The 26,744-nt window shown below is 32.2% G+C and overlaps 3 protein-coding genes across 7 annotated transcripts in view; all 3 read left to right on the top strand.

Moving 5' to 3' along the window:
• The first annotated feature begins 2,220 nt into the window (after positions 1–2,220).
• Positions 2,221–3,818, top strand: LOC145324589 (uncharacterized). Its single transcript, XM_080167171.1, has 4 exons — positions 2,221–2,316; positions 2,658–2,723; positions 3,182–3,256; positions 3,699–3,818. Exons 1-4 carry the CDS (start codon positions 2,224–2,226, stop codon positions 3,816–3,818), a joined length of 354 nt encoding a protein of 117 aa, XP_080023297.1. The 5' UTR covers positions 2,221–2,223.
• A 1,227-nt stretch (positions 3,819–5,045) lies between these two features.
• Positions 5,046–9,741, top strand: LOC145323885 (uncharacterized). 4 transcript variants are annotated; one of them, XR_013881127.1, is made up of 5 exons: positions 5,046–5,371; positions 5,943–6,010; positions 6,556–7,078; positions 8,180–8,347; positions 8,533–8,739. XR_013881127.1 is itself a non-coding variant. In XM_080166478.1 (3 exons), exon 3 carries the CDS (start codon positions 8,747–8,749, stop codon positions 9,557–9,559), a length of 813 nt encoding a protein of 270 aa, XP_080022604.1. In that variant the 5' UTR covers positions 6,980–7,078; positions 8,180–8,347; positions 8,533–8,746; the 3' UTR covers positions 9,560–9,741. The 4 variants fall into 4 exon arrangements, 2 of the variants coding, with proteins under 2 accessions (XP_080022604.1, XP_080022603.1); XR_013881128.1 differs by lacking the exons at positions 8,180–8,347; positions 8,533–8,739 and adding an exon at positions 7,687–7,748 and having other exon boundaries at positions 5,943–6,005; XM_080166478.1 differs by lacking the exons at positions 5,046–5,371; positions 5,943–6,010 and having other exon boundaries at positions 6,980–7,078; positions 8,533–9,741.
• A 135-nt stretch (positions 9,742–9,876) lies between these two features.
• ocm (over compensating males) overlaps positions 9,877–26,744 on the top strand; it is a 42,776-nt gene continuing 25,908 nt past the window's right edge. For both annotated transcript variants that reach the window (XM_080166475.1, XM_080166476.1), the window contains exons 1-17: positions 9,877–10,218; positions 10,917–10,979; positions 11,208–11,303; positions 11,720–11,908; positions 12,524–12,615; positions 13,473–13,583; positions 15,718–15,866; positions 16,421–16,520; positions 16,820–16,918; positions 17,288–17,426; positions 17,929–18,032; positions 18,545–18,613; positions 18,883–18,965; positions 19,269–19,357; positions 19,542–19,611; positions 19,738–19,816; positions 21,382–21,433. In XM_080166475.1, the coding sequence (XP_080022601.1) occupies positions 10,155–10,218; positions 10,917–10,979; positions 11,208–11,303; positions 11,720–11,908; positions 12,524–12,615; positions 13,473–13,583; positions 15,718–15,866; positions 16,421–16,520; positions 16,820–16,918; positions 17,288–17,426; positions 17,929–18,032; positions 18,545–18,613; positions 18,883–18,965; positions 19,269–19,357; positions 19,542–19,611; positions 19,738–19,816; positions 21,382–21,433 (1,648 nt within the window). In that variant the 5' untranslated portion in view covers positions 9,877–10,154. The remainder of the gene's footprint in view (positions 10,219–10,916; positions 10,980–11,207; positions 11,304–11,719; positions 11,909–12,523; positions 12,616–13,472; positions 13,584–15,717; positions 15,867–16,420; positions 16,521–16,819; positions 16,919–17,287; positions 17,427–17,928; positions 18,033–18,544; positions 18,614–18,882; positions 18,966–19,268; positions 19,358–19,541; positions 19,612–19,737; positions 19,817–21,381; positions 21,434–26,744) is intronic.

Here is a 26,744-nt window from a genome sequence, read left to right on the forward strand (position 1 = left end):
GGGATGGACGGACGGACACAGACAGACATCAAGCTACTTTGTATTATAGATAGTCTAAGTAACAAGGATGACACTGTAAAAGCGAAGTTTCAAAATCAGACAGTAGGACAAACAAATATTAACAATTGTCAGAAATTAATAGTGAATTCAATATATAAATAACTAAATCAAAACAATACTGTATGTAAATTTGATTACATATACCTGATACAATTATCATCACTAGCGGCTTCGCCCCTAGCCTCTAGGGACTTTGACCCAAGAGGTGATCAAAAAATTTTTTTGGTAAAATTCGTAAAAGGACCAAGGAAATCTTCAGCAAAAAAAAATTAGGGGGATTTTTTTGTTTTTGGGGGGGTTGGGGGTGTCCCACCCCCCAAGAAAATAGCCTAAAACCACCACAGGACCAGTAGGTATATTCCCTGAAGAGTAGAATCCAATCGGTTCAGTGGTTACCGAGATCTTAAGGGACGGACAGACAGACAGACAGACGGACAGACATCATTCTACTTTGTATTATAGATGTAACGTTTGTAATTGATAGGACAATTCTAACATTCTTAGATTAACGATAAAAGCTATCCATAACAGACGGACGTATGGACAAATTTTACTTTTAGGAAAGCTTTGCTTATTATAAATGATTGAAATTGAATTATTAATTTGGTTTCGTGTGTTTTCCGGTCTGCTGTTTGTTTTGAATTTGCAGCAGACAGAAAATCAAAAGTAAACATTTCGGACAAAAATTACATGGACAATATTCCTTATTATTAGAGATGTCTAAATCCTATTATATTATACGAAATGCCAGTTTTTGTGTATATTTTGTTACAAATATTAGTCAAACTATTTTTTAACAAAAAAAATCAATCATTTAATAATGAAAAAACACATAATTATAAGCAACGTCATGGGTATAAAATATGTAGAGACATTTTAGATTTTGTAATTCTGCTGGTAATACAGCTCGTCCATAATTTAAATTAAAATCCCCAAATATTAATTTCCCCCTAAAAAGCTAATGAAGCTTAAAATTTATTAATATTAAAACTTTAATTTAAACGTTCGAAATACTTATTTAAGTTTTTTAAAAAATTATTTCTAAAATCTTAAATCCAAAATGTTTATTTTTTCAATAGGAGGGGAATAAATTGTGTATGTTGATCTACCTGCTTTCTAGTGATCCCATCGCAATACAGTTTGAAATTCGCATGAACTGTGTGATTCAGCCCCTGCCCCCACTGGCGTAGAATACACAATTTTACCATGACAATCAATAATATAATAAGATTAATTACTATATAGTGAAATTACGTTATTAGTTGTTTTATGATGTTAATTATACAACGAAATTTAAGTAAATAAGTCTAAGGGTAAGAATTTCTAATGTACGTGATATTTACCAAGTTTAATTGTTGTTTAAGCGTAAAAAGCTGTTTATATCTATGATTATATTATAGTTATTTATCGCATCGTATTATAAACAGCTTTCCGCGGATATTAAAATGAAATATTATAGATTTAAACCAGTTTTTATATACATAAAAATCTGCCATGCAAAAGTTTTAATTATGGCTGAGAACCGGTTCTAATCCAGCGGAATTCGAAGTCATACTACAAGAGATTTTAAATTTTTGAGTAATAAAACCTACAATTATTACGAATTAATTTTAAGAGCGTGATTATGCATGTCTTTAGAGGGCGTTCTGCTATATTTTTCTATTATTTAGTCGCTTGCCGGTTATATACCTAAATCTAAGGGCACTGTATTTTAAGTAGGAAACATGAAACAAGCCTAAATTAACCCGAGACGTACCTATGTGTAGTATCGCTAAAAAGGAGAACTCAATCAGTTTCGTAGTTAATTAAATCTTAAGCTTCAGACAAATCAAACTTACTTAGCTTCATTTTATGATATGAATTTATAATAGGTAGCTGTTATTTACTAAAATTATCGTATTAATTCTTCAAATTAGGATTATCTATTGTGTAAGGGGTTTGTTTACAAGAATTGTTTAGGTATATTATATGTTTTCTTTGTACAGCACTTATTACCTAGTATTTTTCTCTTTGTCATAATTTATTGCTTTGGTGAATAGGTGCAAAATAAATGAGTTATTTAATCAAACAAAAATTAGCATATATATTTATATCCCAAGGTAAGCGATAGCTCATCATTTAATACTGAGGTGATTATCAATATATCTTTATTTCAGAATTAAAATGGATTCTCCAGAAATTGACTTTGAGCAGTTTCTAAAACAGGATCCTGGTACCCTGGCTAGGAGCAGGAAGGAAAAACTGAACTTATACCAGGTAAATTATTGTGTACTAATATTAGCATTGATTGCATAAAGTTTGCCCGTTCAGCTGCCCATACAATTATTAGTTTTTATTAAAATATGTTTTTTTTTAGCATCATTTTACCATGAACAGTACAACAATATTTTGTTTTGATTAATCTTTATTAAATATTGGAAGCTTAAATAAAAAAAATATTTGTGTCTCATTAAGGAAAAATTCGTATTATTATAATACACATGCAACAAAGCCTAGGTATGTTTTTTTTTGCAAAGTTTATTTTTTCAAATTTTATGACAGGTGTCTTACCTAATTATGTTTTTTGGTGAGTAGGTCGTTTATTATTATTTTTTCAGTCTTTTGCTTCACCCAAGTTAAATGAGGAAATACAATTGTTTAGCAAAATTTTAATAGACCTGCAGGTACCAATTGTTAAAAAACTCAAATCAAATAATGATATGTTTGTCTGCCATATAAACTTTTATAATTATATACCCAAATAATAGTTACTAAACCTTTTTAACTAAATCTAATTAACCTCTGAATTAATCATATAACTGAAGAAATATCAGCGAATTTGAATTGGATTTTCTATTAATGGTATTATTAATATGCAGTGAGAGAGGGGACAATGGGTTGATTATTACACTAGTCCTCAACGTTATAATAAATAATAACGTTTTCATATTTGTTGGCTTTGGGTACTTTTAACGGTTTTTAAATTGTTGGTTCATTAAGCTGAGTGTCCACACGTTTCAATCACTAATTGTAATCTACATAAGGGGTTGTTTTATGTATTATCATTGGGGATGTACACCAACTTATCGGTCATTGTCTTATCCCTTTAGATCCCTGGTTAATATGCTATACATAATTTTAGAAAAGTGAAGAAAAGTTGGAAGATGGTATTTTAATGTTAACCAATCTCACTCAGTCAAGCAATGTCTCTGAACAGGTAGGTAACTTAACTCTAGATTGGGTTTGTTAAAATATTTAAGTACAAGATATGTAATGGTAAGACATATTGTTTTCAGATTTGTTAAGTTTGAAATGGGGGTGGGATAAGTAATTTTAAGTTGTCTCATTTGTTGGGTTTAAGTACGTTTTATGAAAGTTAGTTTCCAGTATGAATATATAGGGCATTAGAACAAGTTCTCAGCAATACTGGAAAATTATGAATTTCATCGAATAACAGACAATTTTCCACGAATATTTTGATAAAAGTGTTAAAGATGATACCAGTTTTCTTAGCCCATGTCTTCGGTCCCTCGGGTCTGACAAAACTGGTTTTAATCTTATTTTTCAGTTTATTATCCGTGGAAAGCTTTCTATAATACGATGCGATAATTAACTATTTCTTATTCTAATTTATACCTATTTAACTTTTATTTATTAAGGTGAAAGAAAGTATCGACCTTCTGATGTCAAGCCTCGCTTTTCAGTCCTCAATACAATCATACATTCAACAATTATGTCAGCAAAAGGAAATTCTTGAAAAAAAAATAAGTCATAGGTAGAAAAGCTAAAAAAAAACTTTTAATAAAATTAATTTTGTAGCTATACCTATGTGTTGTTTTATGGAAATCCGTGGCAATATTAAAAAATAAGATTTGAATTTTTATCGTATTGTCAAAGTATTGGCGGATTTATATTTTTTGATTTTTTATTGTTATATATGTTAGAAATAAAATCAATTTTAAGATATTCCGACTCAACACTTACATATTACATTTTCAAGCTTAAAATTTTATCAGATGATTGAAATGCGAAAAAATATTGTTGGAGAAGATATAAAGGAGGAAATTGTTCAAAAGGTAAGTTTACTGGAGCCAAGCTATGCTATAATAATCTTTTGTTTATATGTTTGTCCTCACGTCATCAATACAAAAATAAATATTGGCAAGATAATTTGTATGATATTAACTTACTTTTTTGCATTACCTAATTTCTTTTTGTTAACTTTTAAACAATTAGAGTCGTAAGTGAATTTTAGCCTTTTCAATTACCTATTCAGTTTGTTTCTTAATACCTATTGAAATATCATATATTTTCAGATAGAAGTAATCGATGAAAGCCCGGTGAATAATTCTGACAAAATCGAAAGTTTCAACAAGGCAAAGTTTATTTAAAGTTTCTAAAAAATGAAGGCAACATCAATATTTGGTATTATCCTCTTAGAAATTTTTTTTTCAATATTGAAAATTTGAGTAACCACCCCTCCCCCCCCCCCCCCCCCCCCCGACAGTTAACTATAAAATCAGGCCGCAGCGCTCGGCTCCCTAGCCTGCCTAGCCGCAGCGCTCGGCCCCCTTGCCTGCCTAGCCGCAGCGCTCGGCCCCCTTGCCTGCCTAGCCGCAGCGCTCGGCTCCCTAGCCTAAAACCTAACCTAAAATAGTTGTTCGTCGGTAGTCGGGATAAATATAAAAACAGAAATATTAAGTTTTAGAGTAGCCTCACTTTTTTAGCAGGGGCGTCCAAGCTTTTTTTTTTGGGGGGGGGGGAGGGGTAATCAATCCTTTACCCCCCCCCCCTTTGGACGTCCTTGTTTTTAGGTATTATTCGAATAATCGTTCTCCTTAAAAAAAAGAATATATTGACCATCTAGCTGTTGTTAAATGCAGAATATTTAATATAAAATCATAGAGGTGCTACGCTAATATCTCTTTATTGTACTAGGAATTAACATTAAGATAAATAAATTGTGGTACGAACATAAATGACTTTTATATAAACTTATCAGGATGACAGCATTGCGAATTTTTCAACTGAAGCCACAGATTTTTCGACCAAAGCTGCTGTGATATCAAAAAAGGAGAATTCATCAGTTTTACCACATGTTTCTTATACGGACAATATTGTTGATTTTTCGGCTGAATCATCAGAAATTAAAGTTGAAATAAAAGAAATTGACAAAGAGCATCAAAATATACTTGCAAAACCACCAAAAAGTGTTATAAGCATAATGAAAAGGACATTTTTATGTGATATTTGCAATAAATCTTTTGGCCACAAAGGACATCTGAAAGATCATATGTTAGTGCACACTGGTGATAAACCTTTTCAATGCGAGGCAAGGATTATTCATAATATCATATTTTTTTAGTAGTACAGCTACTCAATAATTAGGTAATGCCCGTCCGTACGTCAATCAGGCCGTAGATGAAACTTATCTTTTGTTTGATTTATCATGGCAAAACGCTAAGAAAATTCGTATTACAAACAAGTTTCCACGAATTATACAATAAAAATTATAAAATTAATACTAGTTTTGTTACCCGGGCCTTAGGTTCCTATGGCCTAACAAAACTGTTTTTAATCTCAACATTTATATTGATATCCTAGGAAATTTGTCTATAGTACATTGTGATACATCCTTATAAATAAAAAGTAACAGGATGTTTGTCTGTCTGTTTATAACGCACGGTTACCGCGAAACCGATATGATTCTCCTTTACAGGGTAGCGTCTCATTAGTCATGGGAAGGTATATTATATAACTATTTTTGGGGAGGGTACCACCTCTCTTCCCAGAGAAATCGCTCTACAGTTGTTGATGTTCGTTTGCCCAACCATTTCAGAGCTTTGCTATTATGGATGTTGTCATCCTTGTTTAATAATAATCCTTGTTACTTTACCTATTAGGTTTGTCATATGAATTTTGCCAGATTAAGATCTAAAACAACTCACATGGCCAACCATCTACAGGTCAGGTTTGTTCTTGTTTTAACAATTAGAAAGCGTTATTTATTATGCACAAGATTCATTTTTACCCGGCTGCAAAATAGGTATTTTATTTTTCCCCAAAGAAGAAAAAAATCAGTCTACATTACCAACTCGTTTTTATTTTTTCCCCTCCATAATATTATTTAGCCCCTCTCCTTTAGCAGGAGATTCCTTCCATGCAGAATAGGATAATACAAGCCATTGAAGATTTAAATTATATTCTCAAATCAGTTCTTTGTACAATTTATTTTCAATGGAAATCTGTTTCAATAACAGGTTTCTTTCCTAATAAAATATCATTTTGCCAATTTCCCAGTATAAAATCTGGATCATTGTTTGAAAACGAAGTAGCGGGTTTTGTCGTATTTTCACAGTAGCTTTTCTCCGAGTTCTAGTCCCTGCGGGGGGCTCTAACCCTGCGGGGCAATCAAGTCATTCACATTTACCAAACCTATCAAAAGCTACTGTGAAATTACAAAGAAACTACGTTTTCATTTTATGATCCTTAAATCTCGATGGTCTTAACATTTAGGATAAACCATTTAAATGTGATATCTGCCATAAAGGATTTGGAATCAAGAGATGTTTGACTAAACACATGAGAACACACACAGGAAAGAGATTCTCATTTTTTTAATAATTTAAACATAAATTCATTATTACAGAACTTTATTTAAAACTAGCGGCTACGCCCTTGGAGGCCTCTAGGGGCACGTAAAATATTTTCTTTTTAATCTATGTTATTACCGTAAAACCGCTGCTTTAAATATTCATTTTAATTTTGGCTATTTATCTTAGAAGAATGGTGGTATCCTCCCCCCAAATAACTATAAACCTTCCCAGGACCCATGAGAAGCTAAACGAAAAAGGAGAACCATAATTCGGTTGAGCTGTTAGCGAGATCCTTCAGTACAGTTTTGTTATATAAGCAATTGTTTTTAATTAAAATGCGAATTTCTCAAAATAATTAGGGGAAAAGAATTATCCATGTGATGTTTGTAAGAAATATTTTGTCAGTAATTTTGTCCTGAAAGTTCACATGAGAAAACATACAGGTATTTCTTTAATAATGATTTCAAGTGATTGTAAAAAATCCACGTTTTGAATTAATTGCAATGCACTGTATCAGTGTATACCTTTCGCTGATTTTTAAAAATCTTTGCCAAAATCACGTCATAACTAAAATGTATTTTAATATTATAAAAACTGCAGTAATATCAGATGCGTGAAGATAATAGATGAAGTAAGTCTTTAGGTAACAATTTATAACTGACCTTAAGAAACTAAAGACAATCCATAATAGTCAGGGTGTTGTAAATAGAATTAGACAAGAAGCCTCCTAGTTTTTATTGTGTTTTGACTTTATAGCCCTTTGGCTACATTATTAGAATCCCTAAGCATTAAATTATTAAGAAAAAAAAACAGTTACCTTGATAATTTTGAATGAGTTAGAAGATAGTAATTTCCGGGGCATTGAAAGAAAACATCGTCGTATTTTCACAGTAGCTTATGATAGGTTATTTTAGGTTAGCTAAGTTAAATGTTAATGATTGCACCGTAGCGGCCAGAAATATGAGAAAAGCTACTGTGAAAATACGACAAAACCCACTACTTCGTTTTCTTTCCATGATCCTTATTTCCTTTCACTTATGTTAAACTTTAGGAGAAAAACCGTACAAATGTGATCAATGTTTTAAGATGTTTTCTCAAAACTCAAGCCTTACAGGAATAGACTTTTAAAAAAAAGTTTACTTGCTTTACTAATTGTCTTCGAGCCTCACATCATTTGTTTGGTTGTAAACTTGTAAACTTTTATTAAATCTTGATTGGTTGGTTTAAACAAATAGTTCCAATTTTTTCAACCAATAATTTTAGGATCATAGAAAGAAGACGAAGCTGCGGGTTTCGTCGTATTTTCACTGTAGTTTTTCTCATATATCTAGCCCCTGTGGGGCATATTTTCTAACCCTACGGGTCAATCATTAACATTTACATAACCTAACCAACCTAAAATAACTTTTCAAGGGCTACTGTGAAAATACGATGAAACCCGCAACTTCGTTTTTTTTTTATGACCCAAATTTCAATCTACTTTAGAGGTCGGATAAATATTTTTGTCCTAACATAGCTTTCATTAAAAAGTTCTAACTTTACAGACCATATGAGAACACACTCTGGAGAAAAGCCATTTAAATGTGATCAATGTACCAAAGAATTTTCCACAAAGAGTATCCTGAGAAAACACTTACTGTCCCATACCAAGAGATGAAGACTCCAAATAACGATTATGGAGGAAAATAAGCTAGAAATAGTGAATCTTCAAGGTATTTCTACGATTTGAATAGGTTTATCATTTAAAAAAGCAAACTAAATACCTAATAATATTTCAGCTATACTTCTTAGGTATTATTATTACCTTAATTTTATAATCAAACTTTTAGTTATTGCATTAAAAATTAAAAGGTAGGTAGGTATAGGTGTTCTATTATTAAAACTTGTAATTTTTCAGGACTTGGTTATGTTCCATCAAGGTCCAATTTATACAAGAGAAGATGCTTTTTAATCCAGGCCAGGGAAGAAATATATGGTTCTTTGGAGAAATAGAACATGGACGTTTAAATGAAGAAAATTTTATTTGTAAGTCCTAATACGTGAATGTACCTAATAGATGTGATTGGCAAGGCCACTTGCTTACAGATCTTTTATTTTTTTCAGATTTTAAAATGCAAATAATATGTGCTGGCTTTCCCAAAACTGGGACAAAATCCATGGCAATGGCTCTGCGAGAACTTGGATACACTGTCTATGACTTTGAGGAACATATTGACTTTCATCTGGACAAGTTTGTCGATTTTATGGATGGTGTCACTGACTCTGCTGAGCTAATGGAAGCTTATAAAGATGTTGATGTGTGTGTAGATCAACCTACTTGCACTATGTGGCATATTTTTTTTAAACACTATCCCAATGCAAAAGTCATCTTGATGGAAAGAGATTCATCTGAAGCATGGTTTACTTCCTATAAAAAGATGATTGATTACTACATGGCTAACTATCATGTTTGGTATGAGGATTATCTCCCCCTACTCAGCAAAACTCAAGCTACTATGAACAAGATGTCCCAACAATGTATGATCAAATCCACTGGCTCGAGCAAAAACTTCTGGCAACTAAAGCATATTAGCAAAGAGTCTTGGATATACCAGTATGAAATGCACAATGCTGCGGTCAAACAATTAGTGCCTGCTGACCAACTTCTTGTATTTAAAGTTGGCGAGGGTTGGGACAGGTTGTGCAGCTTCCTTGACAAACCCATACCGGATAAACCTTTCCCTAGGGAGAATGTCGCAGGTCAGGCGGGGAATATTGTGGATCAGATGCAGGAATTTCAAACTTTTAAAAAAGTTATTAATGAAGTGAGAAAAAGCTTATTTATTGCTGGATCTTGTCTGACGCTGTCTGTTGGAATAGGTGTTTTGGCATTTGTCAGGCCAAAAATATTTTCAAAGGTCATTAGTTTGATTAAGCTCTGGTAAAAGAGTATTTCATTATTGAATAATCAGCTGTTTAATTTGACATTAAGTGTAGTTTAGATTAGATTTATATATGATTGCATTTAGTTTTTGTGTAACATAGATCTGAAAATATTGGCAAGTTTGTACAACTTACTCAAGAGAGGGATATTAACTTATTTTTGTTATAAAATACTATTCATGAATCTCTACCTTTTTTTAGACAGTCAGTAGTTAAATATTTTTATTGTTTTAATAGCATTTAATACCTACTAAAATTCTTGTTATTTTATGTAATTTTGCCTTATTGGGTTAAGCTACAAAAATTTATTTACCTAACTATTTAATTGACTGATGTATGTACATATATTTTATTTTATATACCTATACAAATGGTGCTAAAAGTAATACTAATTCTGATCATTTATTTATATGATAATGATTTATGATATGAGAAACAAAAAACATTGACTGAGCATTTAATGATTTTTTATTAATGTTTGTATATATGTTATAATTTCAGAAAAAAGGGAAAAAGCAAGCTATCCACATTTGTGGTTTCAAAATGGCTGACTGTTAATTTGCCAATTCAAAGACGACATTTGGTTTCTAAATTGAAATGGCGGCATTGGGAGGAGCTGATACTGATAACATAGATGATCTCCTAGATGGGGAAGATGAAGGTAAATACCTGTATTACCTAATGATTAGTGTTATGTTGACTGTATTATTACAGGGATCTAAAGGGATAAGACAATGACTGTTAAATTGATGCATATCTTCAATGTATGCATGAAATTACCACTTCTGAAGCTAAGATTACAATTATTGATTGATCGTTTGGACACTCAGCTTAATGAACCGACCAATCAAATTTAAAAGGAAGTCCCCAAAGTTGTTAAGCCAAATAATAAAAAAACGCCATTATCAAAGGTTAGGGACTAGTTTAATAAACAGCTCGTTGTCCCCATCCTTCCTGACTCTATTCTCATTCATAGGGAAGAGAAACAACCATAGGATGAGAATAAATAAGTATCTTTGGTTATAGCTTGAATCAAACAGATAATTCAATATAAAGAATGATCAAGCTCTGATAATCATGACTTGATAATTATAATTGATCTGAACAAAGTTGAGAATGGCAGGTGTTTATTTTAATCCACCCCTACAATTCGAAATCAGACCATTTTACTTTTAATAATGTCATGGGTAGCCTTTAATCGTAACAGGTCAAATGGTTTAATTCAATCAGAGTGTTACAGAAAAAAAACCCAGTGATTAAGAATGTCTTTGTCCTAACTGTATATGTGAATGAATTGTGCCCGTTAAATTAGCAAAGCCTTTACCTTACTTGATGATGTAAATAATGTTGTATATTTAGGTAAAATGGAGCAAAAATTATCAACTGTACAATCAGATCAACATCAACCTTCCCAAATCAATCCAGGACTAGATTTTTATTTTTTCTAATAGTCGAAGACACAGAAGCAAATCATTAGAGGCGATTTTTAAGGGTTATTGATGTATATGGAAATAGGGCAGTTCATTGCTACACTACTGTAAAAATATGTACCTAATGAAACTTTAATTAAAAATTCATCTTAAAAAGTAACGATATGTAGTAAATCTTGCTTTTTGTGATAATATTGTAAATAAGAATCTAAATTATGAACAGAAGTTATATCAGCAACAGATGCATTAACAGCCAATGTAGAGCAGTCAACAATACCTTCCACTCCAATAGAGACATTAAACACAGCAAATAAAGGTTAAAACTAAATCTTTCGATAGAAGTTTAAATTGAAATTTTCTATTAAAAATCTTTGAAATTCAACATAATACCTATAAAAATATTTATTAGGTAAAATTCCAGAAATAAATCAGTTTTTTCACTTGCAAAAAATCTTTTTTTCAAAATTACATAGGTTATAATGGGTGTAGAATATAATTATACGTGGATATATAATTATATGGATTAATACATGGGAGATATAGTCTGTCAATTTAGGTTGCTAAAATGGACATCATCTATTGGTCAGTTCGTTCATTCATTAGGAGGGGAGGGAATAGGGGTGAATTGAAGGGATCATTTTTTAGTCAGCTACAAGTTTCACTTTATTAGTGTCTGGTGTAAGATCCATGTAATAATAAATCCATTTAGGTAATATTCTTCAAACATTTTAGTTCAACAAGACCTGCAACCCCTTACTCATCAGATGTCCTGTGCTCCTCCTACTTCTACCATTGAAAATGATCTTGATCAGTTGGAGAGCCTGATCAAAGATACTGATAGGATGAAAAAGCAAGAAGAGGATAATGCTGATGGTAATATGGAAACTGAAATTCCAAGTTCTGATAATATTGTGACTGAAGGTAATATTAATAACAGAAATATGGAGGGGGGGAGTAAAAGTATGTTTGTTTTCTTGTAGGCACCTCTAATTTTTTTAAAGTGCATTAATAAAATAAAAATAAATCCTCAGTTTACTACCCTAAAAAGAATGGAAGTCCTTGAACACATCATATTATATTTATACTTCATTTCATTTAAGGATGGTATGTCCATTGGTAAGTCCGAATGTCCGTCGTTCATCGATTTAAAACTTTAAAGTTCAGTAGGTACCTACCTAAAATATTGTTTTTTCTATTTTTATAAAGTTAAAATAAGTTTATCCGGGGGGATCTAAAAGGATGAAAATAGCCAATAAATTGATGTACATATCCACCAATCATGGTACATAAAATTACCCTTTCTCTAGATTACAATTAATGGTTGAAACGTTTGGACACTCATGTTAATAAACTAACCAATGAATGCAAGACGTAGACGTAGAGACTTGAACGCATCATAGATAGGTATCGTAGAGACTTGAACCAAAAAAAAAAAACATTTAAAGTGCCACTAGTGGCCTCTAGGGTGAATCCGCTAGTTATACATATTTGAATATTTGTAATTATGGACGTTAGTTAATAATTTCCATATTATAGGATTGACAAATGAACCAGTGAACAACGAAGAACCAGAGACCAAAAATGGGGAAACAAAAGTAGCTGAAACAATGACACCAGAAGAAGTTAAGGTCAGTTTATAGTAGGGTTTGCCTTGGCACGAAAACAGTTTTATATGATCCCTAAAATCATTTGCATTCATACTTTATTTTTATATTAAACTTGTAGTTCCAAAACTGCAAAATATTTTATCAATATTGCAAAAAAATTGTGTACAGTAAAACTTAAACTGTAGGTAGGTACTGAGGTAATTTTAAATTGGAATTGTTTTTCGGAAGTTTTATGCATAAAATGTGCTATCATATTTTGAAATAAAGAGGACTATCCACGAACAAGAGCAAGTGATTCTATGCATCTTCCAGCATTGACCCATAGTATTTTTTTAGTAAATATACTAGGTTCATGTTTAATATTTGCTTTATCGACTAAAAAGTTAGGTTTCACCATGGTTTTATATGAAAAAAAACTTTGAAATGTTAAGCATTGTTTGGTGCAATATCATCGAATGTTTTGATGAGTTCAAACTGTTGTTTAAAAGCTTTGACACAAAATAAATTATTGTGATTAAAAATGTATATTTAGAAAAAGGGTTGGTAACTTGTAAACAGTTTAATTAATGTACTTTTGCAATTTACAACATTTGATGCTTTTCTGCAGTGTTATTTTATTTTGTCCTTTGAACTAACTTTTCAGTCGATAAAGCAAATATTAAACATAAACCTAGTATATTCACTAAAAAATACTATGGGTCATTGCTGGAAGATGCTTAGAATCACTTGCTCTGGTTTGTGGATAGTCCTCTTTGAACCTATAGGAATCTGATTTTAAAGCAATCCTGAATTTGTCACTCCTTTTGGTTATAAAAAATTATTCTTTTAAAATCTGAGTTTTGTGTTATAAATGAATGACGTTGATTCATTTAATTTAGGATGAGATGATGAGCACTCCTGTGTGGAGCTCTAAGCTAGCTGATGATGATAATTATCATTGTGAACTTCTGGATGAAGATAATGATAACAATGAAGAAATAACTGCTGACAGGAATGTTTGAATATACAATTTGTTGGTTGGATCATCATTGGGTGCTTAAAAATCTCCGTTGATACAACATGGTTAAAATTCCTTTTTTACTTTTTCTGGCATAGGTGTATATTCTGCAAATTTGACGCTGCTAAAAGGGGAAGGGGGGGTGAAAAATAAAGATATGTGGTTGGAGGGGGGGTGGGGGAGAATTGTAAAAATTAAGAGAACAGATAACATTTTTTTTCCATTTTTCTCCACTAATAAACTAAAAACTAGAAGTATAATATGTGGGTGGGGGTATAATAAGAATAAAATATTTAAAGAGTTTTGAAAATATTTTTCCATTTTTCGGTTTTCCCCTTTGTTGCTGGAAAAAAAACTAGGAGGGGAAAAGAATTAAAAATGTTGCAGAAGGGGAAAAAAATTAATCTTGTGCAGGTTATACACTACTTGCAGGGTGACCACTATGTACTTTTATGTTCAATATGTTCATATTGAACACCACTTTTAGGTTTTTTGGTACGTTTTTGTTCGTTATTGATTTTTGTTTACAATATGAACATTGCAGCATACGTTATTGTACGTTTTTCTGTAATGTATGATTAGTATTAGTAATCAATAATGTATTTGTATTTCATAAAAACTATAAAAAAATTTATCCGCACTTCGCGCACCATTTTACCATTTTATCCTAGGATTTATGACGTCATAGTGAAGCTTGCATAAAATATAAAAACTCAACTTAATCAAGCATTTCAGTAAATATAAAAAAAATTCTCTAAACCTTATCAGGACATATGCGAAGTTAAACTTTAAAAGAGTATGATATGTGTTTATCAGTTAGCGAGATAATTTTTAGTTGATATTTATGTTTTCTTGTACATATAGGAATGAGATACTACTTTCTATAATACAAAGTAGAACAATGTCTGTCTATCTATCAATCTTTCTTAAGCTTAAGATCTCGGTAACCGCTGAACCAATTGGGTTCTACTCTTCAGGTAATATACCTACTGGTCCTGTTGTGGTTTTAGGCAAAGAATCCCCCCCTCCAAAAAAAATTCTTTTCTTTTTGTAAAATATAACAAGTGAGGTGGGGAAACTCCCTTTAAAAAAACTTTACAATGCCTCTTTTGGCGATGCCCCTAGAGGCTAGGGGCGAAGATGCTGGAATATTTAATCGTACTTAAATAAAAAAAATATAAACCTCATTATTAGTTGGTACTATTTACATATTAAATTGGGGTAAATTTTTTTAGGGGAGGTAATAAGGGGCCCCGGTGGGTAGTTAACACCCAAAACAGATTTCAGGAGGGTAGAAAAATTTCCGGCGCGCCATTTAAATTAATTTACATAAACTTTCAATTATGTCTTCCCATATTTTTACATAATATAGATTATGTAAATGAGAAATTTTAACAACTGTGATTTTTTTCAGATCAAAATGTAGAACATGATGTTGATATTTTATAGTTGAAGGGTTTTTTCCTTAATTTGAATCCAAAAGTTGATATAATGTATACTTCTTTTTATAAATACTAGCGGAAAGACATCGTTCTACTTTGTATTATAGATATACTAGCGGTTTCGACCCTAGCCTCTAGGGGCTTTGCCCCAAGAGGTTTAATCAAGAGATGTTATTTAGATTTATAAAGAAAAAGTAAAAAAAAATGGAGGAGTAAATTTTTTTTGGAGGGGGGAATTGGGGTAGTCGAACTAAACTTTCCTTTTTTGATTTCAGTTTTAAAAAGAAATTTTTTTTTAGGGGGGGTATTTTTCATTTGGGGGGGGGTGTCCCTCCCCCCAAGAAAATAGCTTAAAACCATCCCAGGGCCAGTAGGTATATTCCCTGAAGAGTAGAGCCCAATCGGTTCAGTGGTTACTGAGATCTTAAGCTTCATACAGACAGACATTGTACTACTTTTATTATAGATGTATATGTGTTTTATGGTTCGTTATTGTACGTTATTTTTTCAGAAAATGTACGTTATTGTGTTCATTGTAATTTTTTTGTAGTACTTTATTTTCAATATTAATATAAAAAAGGCGGTGGTCGCCCTGTACTTGTTTTTCCTTAATATTGAATAATCCTATAGGTAGGTACCTACCTAACTAATAGATTTCTAATTTATTTTCAAACATTTACTAATAGTGGAGAAAATGGCGAGGACTTTATCAAGAAGGAAAATGAAGATACAAAACCCAAATTTACAATCTTTGACATTGAAGAGGCACAAAGGAAAATCTTCACAAGTTCCGCCATTGATGTTGCTATGATGGAAGGAAGAGATCAATCTAGGTAAATACCTGCCACCGTGGCACAGCTCGTCTTCGAGGAGTTGATAGGTTCGAACACCTCTTCATAATTTAAAGACGTTAAAAATTACTCTTACTGCTACTTCGTCAGGTGCGTGACATTGATAGTTAGAGTTGGGGGAATGCCTTGGCCCAAAACAGGTGCAACTCATCACCATAAAGCTAAAACTTCTCAGGCAAAGGTTGTGCAATTAAAGAGTTGGTTGTCTGATGGGTGTTACTTAACCTAATACTTACTTGGGTATACTTGGATGTTTTGATAAAAAAGAAGACATTTGGCTCCACTTGGTTATATTGGGCTGTTGGACCTGGCGTTTTATTGTCATGGACAGCATCCCCGCCCGTATGAGGTAATTAAAGGTAATCTAGATTTTAGGCAAATACGATATTCAGGGATAAGACAATGGATGATTTAATTATGATGATAAATTAACTTTCTTAATTTTTAGAACTATCTTGTCAAACAACTTTCTAGAACTATATATTATATATCTAACAACTGTATGGATGGATTCATTTATCTATTTATATATCTAGGTTCCTACAAGTACCCCCCTGCAGTGCTCTGGAGGGTGTCAAAGAATTATCTAAAACAGAAATTGATGAAATCCGAATCAAACTAGATGAAAGAGAATCAAGGAAACACAAGCAAACTTTTAAATCAAACATTTAACAGTAAACAAATAAACAAAAGTAGATTTTAACAGGGGTGTATTTTCTGCAAGACATCTCTGGCTAGGGGGGGGGGGTGTACTGAAAACATCAGCTGATAATGAATGACTTTAATGATTTGCAGCTCTAAGAAGCTATATTCTGTTTTAAATTGCCTTTTTTATACCTTGTAACACACATAGCATTGGTTTCTTTAAAACAAATTATTTAGTTAACTTTTAGTTAAATTCCTTGCATTTAATGTTATGCTTGTGTTATGTGCTTAGGGAAGGCTTCAAAGCTGGCCTGGGTCTCAAGAAGCGGTCAGCAGATAGAATGGGAAGGATGGACAGAATGGCCACATTTGAACCCCAGCTATCAAAGGCAAAGAATATTTATAAATCCATCTGGAAAAGTTAGAGGCGAAATAGTTTTATTGAAGGCCATAATTTTGTCGAAATTATTTATAAAAATGACATTGAGGTTATGTTTGACAAAAAACATTGATAATGTTAAACTCACGTGGCTACGATTTTTTTTAACATTGTCTAAGTTTTTTGGAAACATTAACATTTTTACAAGCACTAGAAAGTTTTAGCGATTCCCATAAAGATTAGGTTTTCAAAGTTTTTATAATAAAAAAAAAAATATTATTCTAGAAAAAAAATGTTCCAACAAAAAAAGGAAAATCTTCGAATTTTTTTAACATATTTTCATAAAAAATGAGAAAAAGCGACTATTCTTAAAACTAAGGCCAAAACCTTGGCGGAGAAACGGCGGAAACTCCAGGAAGATATGGTCAAGTATGGCGTAGCTGCCATAGAACGGATGTACCCTCGCCAAGGACGGAAAATAGTGGCACCTGTCAATACCAAGAATAAAAACAAACCAAAGGAAACAATTTAGTATTGTCATTCATCAGAATGACAGACGTTAAAAGAAGTTAAAGACTAGTTGTTGAATAATTCTATTCTTGACGGTTGACTATTTTTAGGATTAAGACTAAGTCCATGCGGGGATTCTTAATGTTAAGAGTTTTAACCCAGAGAGAGAGGGCTGTTAATTACACTAGTCCTCAATGTTTTATAATAACATTTCATTATTCCTTGGTTTAACAACTTTGGGGGCTTTAATGGATTTAATATGATTGTTGATTCATTATGTTGAGTGTCCAAACGTTTCAACCACTAATTTCGATCTATAGAAGGGGTAAATTTGTGTATCATCATTGGGGAAGTAAATCAATTTATCGGTCATTGTCTTATTCCTTTAGATCCCTGATTAATATACCTTTTAGTAAAAATCTTCCAGTTTAAGAAAATTTAGAATTTAGCTACAGTTTGACTTTTGAAAGGCATTTGACAATGTTCCTCATATTAAATTGTTGTGTCTCCAGATGACTCCGTATAAGATTCCATCTGGAGTTGAGACAGAACAGTACGAGGAGGTGGATGCCAGGACAATATTGAAACCTTGGTCCCATCATAAATATATTCAGGTGAGATACTTTTCCAGTATGGCTTCGAAACCAATTAATAACCGCATGAAAAGAACCGGTTCGCAGCTATACTAAAAAATCCAGTATAGCATCATAATGCTAATTTTCCACGAATATTATGATAAAATTTATCAGATTAAAACCAGTTTTGTTAGCACACGCCTTCGACCCGTTTGGTCTAACAAAACTGGTTTTAATCTGATAATTTTTCATTTTTTATCTAAGGAAAGCTGTCTGTAATACGATGCGATAATTAACTCTTATTTTATTTAATTTTTTAAACTCACAGTTTCACAATTTATCTGGCAAAGCATGTTGTGCAGTTAGCTTCTAAGACTTAGTTCTTAATGGATATATTATGATTTATATAATATTAATAGCAATATTTTGTCTTTTAATTTATGTCTAAAACAATAATCTTCGTTAGGTATTCTTTTGAAAAGTATTTTTAGTGGATACACAGTTTTAGCTACCTAAACTCATAATTGTTGAGCTAATAAATGTTTTATTAGGAACCGGATGGAAGAGTAGTTTATGTTCATCGCAAGGATGGTCTGGTGCCCCTTGCAACTCTGACTAAGGTACACTTCATTGTTTCTTAGGGGACAAGGAACCAGAATTCTGACAAACAATTCTAAGTGAAAATTATCCCACAAACTAATTAATGTAAAATAAAAGATATTTTTATTTAATTTAGTACTTCTTTAAAAAGTTCTTTATTTAGGTAAATTAGTTTATTATCATTTCTTTACGTCTAAGTATGTTCATTCATTTATCCACATAATCATAAACACTTATCTTAATTTTTTTAAAATTTCTGTGTAAATCATGAAGCTTTTTATTGTACCAGGAATCCAAAGTATCCCTGAGCTCTAGTGTCAGCTTGCTTGTGGAAAGAAATCAAGAGATGGGAAAACCAAGCTGTTATGTGCGGTAAGTTATTATTTCTGCAATTATTGTGATAACTGTAATTATGATCTCTTGTTTGATCTACTTCATTTTTCCCCTATCCCTCCTAGCTTTATGCCATGAAATAGAAAATACACAATTTACAGCAATTTTAACCAACCCTCAAAAAATATCCTATTATTATATGAATCTCTAACAGAGCTTTATTTGTCAAAGTATTCATCTCAACACTTGAAACACACGTCTGACATGGCATCAGAAAATACAATTTTTAACATATTTTTCTCAGATTTGAACCCGTCACCATCTAAACTAAGCATATTTCAGGGACATGGATAGATTGCTTGGAATTGGAGGAACAAGAAAAAGAAAACCCTCAGCTGTCAAAATTCTGCATGTTCCTAAGTTTGATCATGGTAGGTTTTTAATTTATTGATTTTACACATAACAAACAATGATAACCTTGTATTCAATTATACAGACTACGAACTTTTATGGTTTTATAAATTAGATTGTTATTAGTTCTTAAATGTTTTTGAAATCTTGATGTCTTCTAGTGTTTTTTTCCCATCGAAATTAAAATTATCTTTTTTTGTCTAGAAAAAAATCCTCTGCCTTTGTTTGACGTTGACGATGAATTGGCCAACTTCGCTGCTTCTGTTGTGAAAAGGTATGTCCTTATTTTATAGATATACCTACTAAAAAATAATCTTTGTATTTTAAGTTGTCTGATTAAAAAATGCCAGTTTCACATAACATTCCATATCACATGATTATCTGATATTTGTTTATTTAGGCCTAAAGTTGATATTAGATTTTTGAAGAAGCAACGTTCTACGGTAGACGAGGCTATTTGTAGACAAATTGATGAAGAGGTACATATAACATTTTATATTCCTAGTAGCGAAGTTACTCTATATCTTGTGTTTGCCCAGCCGTTATTAGTAAATAACTAGACGCTAGATGGGACTTCAAAAATCCCCTAGTTGCACCTTAAAATTACTTATTTGCAGCACTGGTTTATCCAAATTATGAATAGTAATACGTTAGGTTAGTTTTTGAACTAAGGCATTCCCCCATGGTAGCTTTATTAATGTTGCTAAGTATTTGTAGTAAAAATATTCTTTAAGATAGTACGATAAAACAGTTTTCATTTTTATATTCTATAAAGGCAAAACTTTGATTAAAACTAGGGTAGGGGGGGGGGAAATTTCGGTATTTTTTCGGTTTTTTTTGAAAAAAAAATGGGGTAAATATTAATTTTTCAAATGAAACCAAGACCGGTATAAAGCTTATGGAAAGGACTATCAGGTCTTAAAAGGACGTTATCCTAGGACTTTTAGAAGTTTGCCGAAATTGACCACAAAAAAGTTACCGAAAATTCCCCACCAGTGCAGCGGGGGAATTTTCGGTAATTTTTTTCAACCTAAAAAAATCGATGAAAAACGGCCAAACGGCCAGTCGAACATAAATAATCATAATTAGTATAGGTTATAGGGATTATTATTAAATTTCATAATGATCGGACTATTCCTTCTATGTTAAAAATGAATTTTTTTGAAAGACGCGAATTTTCGATTTTTTTTTCGAAAATTTTTTTTTAATAACTTAAAATTAATATAAGAAAAAAACGTATTTTATTACTTTTTAGGCCTGATCCTAAAAAAGCTCACATTGAACTATAGATTTAAAACAAAAAACATGAAAATTGATTAAAAATTGACCTCAATAATCGAATTTGAAGCAAAAGTGTCATCTTTGCAGAAAATCTTGACTACATTTTAACCTTAAAAAAATCGATGAAAAAAGGCCAAACGACCAAACAATAAATCATAATAAGTATAGGTTATTGGGATTAACCACAAAAAAATCATAAAGATCGGACTATTCCTCCTATGTCAAAAATATTTTTTTCAATTGTTTTTTATCTGTTCTATTAATTTTTAGGCCTAATTCTTAAAAAGTCCATATGAAATAATAGATTTGACAAAAGAAAACATGAAAACATGACCTTAAAAGTTGAATTTTAATTTCTTTTGAAATTACCGAAATTTCCCCCGGCACCAACTTTGGTCATTTTTGAAAAAAAATATTACCCCGATTTTAAAGCTCTCAACAGATTTGGAAAGAGCGGGCAATTCTTAGTTCAAAAGGTTATTACGGATCAGCTCTAGGTCTTACCAATTTTTGTGTACGTCGATCTTTACACACCTACTAAAAAATTTTTGAAAAAAAAAAATTTTTCGTTTGACTTTGAGACCCAATAAGTACTTTTTATACTTTTTTGTAGGCAATTTAATAAGGAACAAATTTGCTTTTATGTTTTTTTCGGTTATTTGAAAGGAACATGGAGAAAAAGGTCATTTAATGAAGGTAGGTCGAAATTACCGAAAATAGCCCCTTACCGAAAATTCCCCCGCCTTACCCTAATCTTTTTTAGAGTGGAAACTTGGTGAACAAGATACTGCTAAAGTTAGAACTAAGAGCGACAGGTAACTACATATAATCGTAATTAATTTCAAATGGTTTCTTGTATGTGCAGTGCATTGTAGTGTACTTATTCCAAAACATTGTATGCTCTGTAGCATTTTAATTCTTGTGGTTAAAACTGTAACTACAACATTTTAGTTGAAAAATGAAGGAAAAAATTTTTTTACCTACACATCAATATCTTATACAATGTTACTAAGTGAAATATAGACGGACGCCATAGTATTAGCTGCGCTACTGAAAAAAAACGTAATTTTACAGCATAGTTAAGTAGGTAATTTCTATTAGGGATGGGAATCCGTCGAATTTTTGGACCGGATCACAGTGAGCCCAGGAATCCAACTTTGTGGAAAAAATTATTTAGGCCCAAAAATCGAACTTTCGAAAATCAATTATTTTAAAAGTCCATGTTAATATTCATCATATTAGAGGAGGTTTGCATTTTTAAATCAATGAAAAATGTAAAAAATTAAAGATTTTATGGCCTTCTGAAGTTGTTACCCTGGAATTCACGAAATTTAGATACAAAAATCTCCCAAAAAAATGATTTTTAAATTTTTTTTGTTTTACTTGCCATTTAATCAAATATTAACTTAGGACGTAATGTAATACCATTTTAGAAACGTCGTGCAAATATCTAACGCTGGATAACAAGAAACTAATTAGTTTTTTATAAAAAAAACCTCTTAAATCCATATTAAAGAAAGTTGGTGAAAATGCAAAAAAAAACACGTTGAATATTTTTTAAAGCTCTGATTCAAATACCTTGATCTTTTTAGCAACGAGGTGAAAACTTTTAGGATTAAGTTCTAGCATTATTTAGTCAATATATAAGAGGATCCAGTTGGTCTTGTTAACTTTCACTTAGTTGCTTAAGCTCTATAGACATTTTTGTAAAGCTCATATGCAACCTTATTAAGCTAAATTTAGTGTATAATCCTTATATAAAAGAAACAGAATATGTGTGTACCAAAGGATCTTGCTCATCACCTAACCGATATGGTTCTCCTTTAAATAGATAGGTTCACATAAGTCCTGGAAAGGTTAATAAATATTTTGGAGGAGGGTACTACCACCCTCTAAAGAGAAATCGCCCCAAAAAAAAAAATCGCCCCCCCCCCCCCCCAAAGAAATTTTTTTTTTCAATTTTTCTTTTTATAACTAAAACTAAGACTGGATGTTTGTTGACTCACCCCCCCCCCCTCTAAAAAAAAAAAAAATAAGGACTATAGGATATGTAAATATGCCCCTCCCCCCCCACCCAACAAAAAAAAATAAGTTTTTTTTTCTTAAAAAAATAATTCGTGCTTCCAAAGCATTTTAAAGGTAAACTAAAAATAATTAAACAAAAACACAGTTTTAAAAAATATTATTTAAAAAAAAACATTTAGGATTTAATGAGACAGCTCTCAATCATTTGATGTTCATAGGTAAGGACATTTTCCAGTTCAGCTTTAAAGCTATAAGCTGTATGTTGACTCCTGTTACATTTAGTACAATTAAGCAATCTCCGCAGAAGAGCAAGATCTGGATGAGATTTAAGGACAAAATTTGGCAACCTAATTTAACGGTTTTTTATACCATCTAGCCAGCAGCTAGCCTGTCATTCCCTTTTTCCTACACCCTTTGGTGATACCCCAAGGGCAAGCTTCAGCTCTTGTCATCCTATTGGTCAATTTCACACCCCCTTTAAAATCCAAATCGAATTGATCAACTTTAAATTTAGTAAGATCTAATTTTTTTTGTAAATGTTTCTTTTGGGCCAGCCAGGACGGAAACAAATAATTATGAGGAGGGGGGGGGGGGGGGTGGATAATTTGTGGGAGAGGGAGGGCAGCCCAGACCAGCCTAGCCTAAATTTTCATGAAAATATAAATAAAGTGTTTCATTTATTTTAAGGCAGGGGATGAGAGGTTCTAGGCAGACCTGGCCCTGCCCCCCCCCCCCCCGGCCCCCCATTAACAGAACGAAAAGGGGGGGCTGGAGGGGAATAAAATACAAAATATTTTCATCAGCTAGTTAAAATATTTAATTTTAAATTAAGTAAAAATTTCTCAAAGTGTCAAAATTTTACAATTTTTTTAGGTGGGGGGGTAGATGTTTTGCCCCACTCATCGCCCCTGGGGATGAGGGGGGGGGGACTTTTAGGTTATACGAATTTTTCTTGTATATATATCAAAGTACATATTGTTGAAATAGATTTAGAAATAAGCGAATTAGAAGAAAAATGTCTTATTTTCACTTTTGGGGGGTGAATTTTAACCCCAACCCAGTAGCCCCAGTTGGGGTTTAGGGTAAATTTTGTATCTAATACAGAGTACTCTAAATACCTTTCAATTAAAAAAAAGAAAGAATTGAATTTGATGGAAAAAATGAGAATGTTAAGATAAGAATTATAAATATTATTCACTTTTGGGGGGATATCTTGGCCCCCCAATCATCTTGGGAGTGGGGGAGGGGGTAATTTTGTTAATTCTGTATAAGGTACTATAAAAACCTTCCAATTAAAAAAAGAATTGTTCGATTTGGTTAGAAAATAAGGAAGTTATTAATTTTTTCCACAAAATTGGATTCCTGGGCTCACTGTGCGGATTCGGATTCCGGATTCTGAAGGAATCCGTCAAAAAAAGTGACGGATTCTTGCGGATTCCGGATTCTTATTTTTGGCGGATTCCGGATTCGGATTCCGGATTCTAGCAGTATTTTAAAAGGCCGTCCGTCACAGAGGGATAGTTTTTTTCGTTAATTTATCACTATGTTACTTGGTTGAAGCCTTGACTTGTTTAAAGTGTTGACTTCCAGCATAACTAAAACATTTACATCACATTAGTAATTATTAAAATTTGTTATGTAGAAATTGAATAGCTCATCACGTGATCGCTGGCCTGACAATGAGAGCTCTGTGTTATCAGCTGGTATATCCAGGGTGACCACTGTGTACTATATGTACTTTATGTACTATATAGTCAAAATTTTGTACTATATGGTACTATATGACAAACTAGGTACTATATGTACTATATGAGTTAAAAATTTTTTAATATTATTTTAAAACTTATTACCAACCAAAGTATTATAATATTGTTTGTAATATTACAATGTACTTTCAGCACTAATACATACTAATATAGAGAGTAGTGATTTGGGTATGTAAAGTAAAATTATAAGCTTTGAAATATGCAATGACTCTTAAAATCACCTTGATCATATATTTTTTTGCTTCAATGATTGCTATTATTTCATAAGATATAAAACTCTTTTTGTTCTTTATATTTTTATGATTGCTGAAGCGGCTAAATACATAAGACTAAATTTTTAATTAGTACTTTTCCTGTATATTGCTAGATGACCAAGTTAGGTTAAGTAAAGAATGCCCTGCTGGGTTAGGGTAGGACCTTGGAGGTGCATGTATAGTAGACCGACTCAAAATGCAAAAAAAAATTGGCGCACTATTTTAATCCAATTCTTTTATGATATAATGACAATTGACACCAAAACAAGTGTTCTGGTAGCTTTTTTCAGCAATATGTCAATTTGATTTTCATAAAAAAAAAAAATTTTGTTATTGCTTTATATAAGTGCAGTCAATATTCTCTAAAATGGCTATAACATTTGGAATGATTGTGCAGCTATTACCTTTTATGATACAAATAAGGATTTTAATTGCCAATTATCTGAAAAGTTTATATCTTTGAGCTAAATTTTTTTTTTAATTTTATAACTCTGCTAACCCTAAATCTTCATGCGGTTTTTAATATCTTTGTTATGATTCAATCCACGCATATAACGATTGCTTTAATCGTTTTCCAGGTCCCATAACTGTGCTGCTAGAACTTTATTTTTTAAAAATCGGTTCAGAAATAAGGATTTTAGAAGCTATAATATTAGAATATTAGTTGTTTGATCCTTATCCTATTGGGGAGTCTGATGGAGGTCAGGAACAAAGCCTAAAACCAACCCTAAGACATTTATAAACCTTCCCTTAAAAGTGTAACCAAATTGGAACAGTATTAGCAAGCTGTTTTCTTTATCGGCCGGCCGGAAATCGGCCGACTTCGGCCGGATTCGGCCGATGAACATAATCGGCCCAAATTTTCTTCATGTTAAGTTTAAAAATATCGTATTCGGCTATTCCTCAGCCGATTTAGTCGTCTAAGGTGGCAAAAAATAGTCCTGGTCGTAATAAATTCAAATCCGTTGACCAATCTAAAATCCGTCCACTGGTTGTCGCGTAACGATGTTTTTAAAGTTGTAGACATGATAATAATTGCATAAAATAGAAGTAAGATTTAAAAATACCGTAGCCGGTTATTCCTTGGCCGATTTAGTCGGCCAAGGTGGCAAAAAAATAGTCCTGGTCGTAATAAATTCAAATCCGTTGACCAATCTAAAATCCGTCCACTGGTTGTCGCGTAACGGTGATTTTAAAGTTGTAGACATGATAATAATTGCATAAAATAGAAGTAAAATTTAAAAATACCGTAGCTGGTTATTCCTTGGCCGATTTAGTCGGCCAAGGTGGCAAAAAAATAGTCCTGGTCGTAATAAAATCAAATCCGTTGACCAATCTAAAATCCGTCCACTGGTTGTCGCGTAACGATGTTTTTAAAGTTGTAGACATGATAATAATTGCATAAAATAGAAGTAAAATTTAAAAATACCGTAGCCGGTTATTCCTTGGCCGATTTAGTCGGCCAAGGTGGCAAAAAAATAGTCCTGGTCGTAATAAATTCAAATCCGTTGACCAATCTAAAATCCGTCCACTGGTTGTCACATAACGATGATTTTAAAGTTGTTATAAATGCTGCGTATATTATAAATATAATAATGTCGTCTTCGAAATGAAAATGTCACTCTAAGAAAATTTTTGAACTACAAACAAGTAACAAATGTGATTTAGATGGACCTTTTACCATAAAATTACTTTTTCATAAACTAATTATTATTTAACTACCTTTTTTAAAGTAGCTGCAACCATTTTCCACCCAAAAAAAATTATTGACTGCACTTATTATACACCTTCCTGAATTCGCTTTGAAGAGTAGGATCTACTGCAGTTCACGGTAAAATATTGCTGGTAAGCAATATTTCCAAAAATCTATGAATTTTAAAAGCTGCTAGCTGCCAGACGGCTGAATGTTCAGATCATATCCGCACACCATTTTAAGCGGCCTACGAAGGCTTACAAATAATCTGGAATAGCCAAGATCCAATTATGCACAGGGAAAGCTTCACTGAAGAAATAACGCGTAAAATAGGTCTTTTTCGCGCATTTCTCAGCACTGCGAGATAATTATGCATTATTGATTTATG

Source organism: Acartia tonsa, chromosome 7 (assembly GCF_053477335.1).
Source record: "Acartia tonsa isolate MP-2025a chromosome 7, ASM5347733v1, whole genome shotgun sequence".
In the NCBI taxonomy this organism is placed as follows: Eukaryota; Metazoa; Arthropoda; class Copepoda; order Calanoida; family Acartiidae; genus Acartia; species Acartia tonsa.